At 42.3% G+C, this 2,252-nt stretch overlaps 1 protein-coding gene across 1 annotated transcript in view; it reads left to right on the forward strand.

The window, feature by feature from the left end:
* cdc5l (CDC5 cell division cycle 5-like (S. pombe)) overlaps positions 1-1,906 on the forward strand; it is an 8,702-nt gene extending 6,796 nt beyond the window's left edge. Inside the window, exon 18 of the mRNA XM_008322509.3 lies at positions 1,465-1,906. Coding sequence (XP_008320731.1) covers positions 1,465-1,647 — 183 coding nt within the window. The 3' untranslated portion in view covers positions 1,648-1,906. The remainder of the gene's footprint in view (positions 1-1,464) is intronic.
* The last annotated feature ends 346 nt before the right edge of the window (positions 1,907-2,252 follow it).

Genomic DNA, 2,252 nt, shown 5'->3' on the forward strand with positions numbered 1-2,252 from the left:
CACTTACAACGCTCTCTAAAGATCAACCTGAGAGGTCGCCATTTACCAAAAAATCCAGAAAAAAAACCCAAGGTTGAAAAACACTGTCCTGAGGGATTATTGTCCATTAATCGTGCCTGACTGGTTCAGGCCCTTTAGGTATCTCGTACATGACCTTAATTATTCTTTCCTGACTTAGAAAAAAGGAAACATTAAATTCTCATAAAAAAAAACCCCGTTTGCGCCGATAACACTAACCTCAACATTCATCAAGGCAGCGTGACAGTTTACAAGCACACACCCTGAGAGGGGAGGAAGTGGAATGGAGCTCAGCCATTATTTGTTGACTTTATTCATACGCTCGCATGTCCCTCTGTGACCTGTCCAAATGACTCACTGCTGACTTGATACAATAATGAATAATGCATTTCATTGGTCGACCATCCTGTATTATTACTGTGAAATCCACGTTGCTGGTCTGCGTTAATAATGATATACGTATAGAGCCTGAAACGTAATGCGTTTGTTTTTCCGTCCAAAAGTTAGAATATTCACCGAGTGACATATTTAAGTCATACAACTAAAAATGAAACAAATTCAAGTTCACTTCTCTAAAAGTTGAGCGAGCGACAGTGAACTGTAGTATCTGTCAAACGTAATAAATAATTTGTTCTTTACCCCCAGAGCTCATATCGTGGTTAAATAAACTCAGTGTTTCAAGGTCACGTTGCAACTCGCGGGTTTTAGAAACGGGTCAGATTAACTGTTGCTGACATTTTAAAGCTTCTTATGTCCACTAGACTGTCACAAGACTGTGCTTCAGTTCAGTGGAATCAATGATCAATAGTACAGGGTGTCCTTGCCCTAGGGCAGGCATGGCCAAACTAAGGCCCGGGGGCCGGATGAGGCCCGTTCATCTTTTTAATCTGGCCTGCCAAACTTGATACAAAATGATATAATTTATTTATAATATCATTATACTTCTACCTTTTCCCTGCAATACCCACGTTTCCCCAATAGATGGTGTAGAAAATGATAAAAGCATTTTAGCCTTTATGCATGACTTTTACATGTCATTTGTTTTAGCTCACACCAACGCTTCATCTATCTGCTCCTGACCCGGCCCCCCCTGTTCAATTTTAGACCTGCAAGTCAAAACGTTTGTACGCCTGGTTTAGGGTGTCGTCGGTTTCCAGCTCCAGCTCTGACTTTTGGTGTTTAAACATTAGTTTGTGGGTGGAGTGGACGAATACGTCATCAAGCGGGGTTGTAAGTGTAAGACAGACTCTGCTGATGTTTTTTTAAGTCCTATATTATGACGTTACCACTGTGTTAGCTCAGTTGAGCGACAGAGGTTACTGATGTACAGTACGTGAGCTCCAACTTGCAGTGATCAAGTTAGAAGGCATCGTAGGAACTGAACTCCGACACATGACCCCATATATTGTAATTGTTCTGTCTCTACCTGATGCAGTTGTTTGTCAGATTGAGCAGGGTCTAAATGTCACATACTCTGTGTTTGTGTGTCTGTGTGTGTCTGTGTTTGTGTGTCAGGCTCTGCGAGAGGACGTGGAGAGGCAAATGGAGAGAGAGCGAGAGCTTCAGCAGAGATACGGAGAGCTGATGATGGAGAGAGAGCTGCTGCACAACAGCACTCAGAAGTCCTGAGCATGACAGTTAGAACTGCCGTACACACACCACACACACACACACACACCACACACACAAACACACCACATAAAGCAACCGCAGCTCCGAAAACCAGATCGTCACTTTTCCGCCCGTCGAGTCGTACTTTACTGTATTGTGAATTGTTGAAATGCGTCGGCAAATTCCGATGAGACGTTAATGTCACTGCATTTCAGTGACGTCCTGACGTCTCTTGCGTTTCTGTGATAGTGACCAATAAACTTTCTTCTCAACATGGCGGCTTGTTGTGACTGCGGTGTAAGCAGTAGTGGTTTTTTTTGTTTGTTTGTTTCTTTTTACAAAGTGTTGGGTCCAGAAAACTATGAACAAAAAAAATCTTTATTTGAATGATAGAAAATAGAAAAAGCATCTCTCCCTCTGTTGAGGGATGAAATAATTCCTAGCAGGCGAGGAAGGCCATCCCACTCCTGCAGTAAGCCGTCTGGAGGAGAAACAGAAGAAGATTTTAGCATCTTTAGCAACAACTTTCATAATTACTTTTTTTGAAAAGGGGAAGGTAATAGTCAGTTGGGTCTTTGTCTAGAGATTCACCCCTCATCAGAATTTAAGTCGAACTAGAACGC

Source organism: Cynoglossus semilaevis, chromosome 12 (assembly GCF_000523025.1).
Source record: "Cynoglossus semilaevis isolate Cse_v1.0 chromosome 12, Cse_v1.0, whole genome shotgun sequence".
In the NCBI taxonomy this organism is placed as follows: Eukaryota; Metazoa; Chordata; class Actinopteri; order Pleuronectiformes; family Cynoglossidae; genus Cynoglossus; species Cynoglossus semilaevis.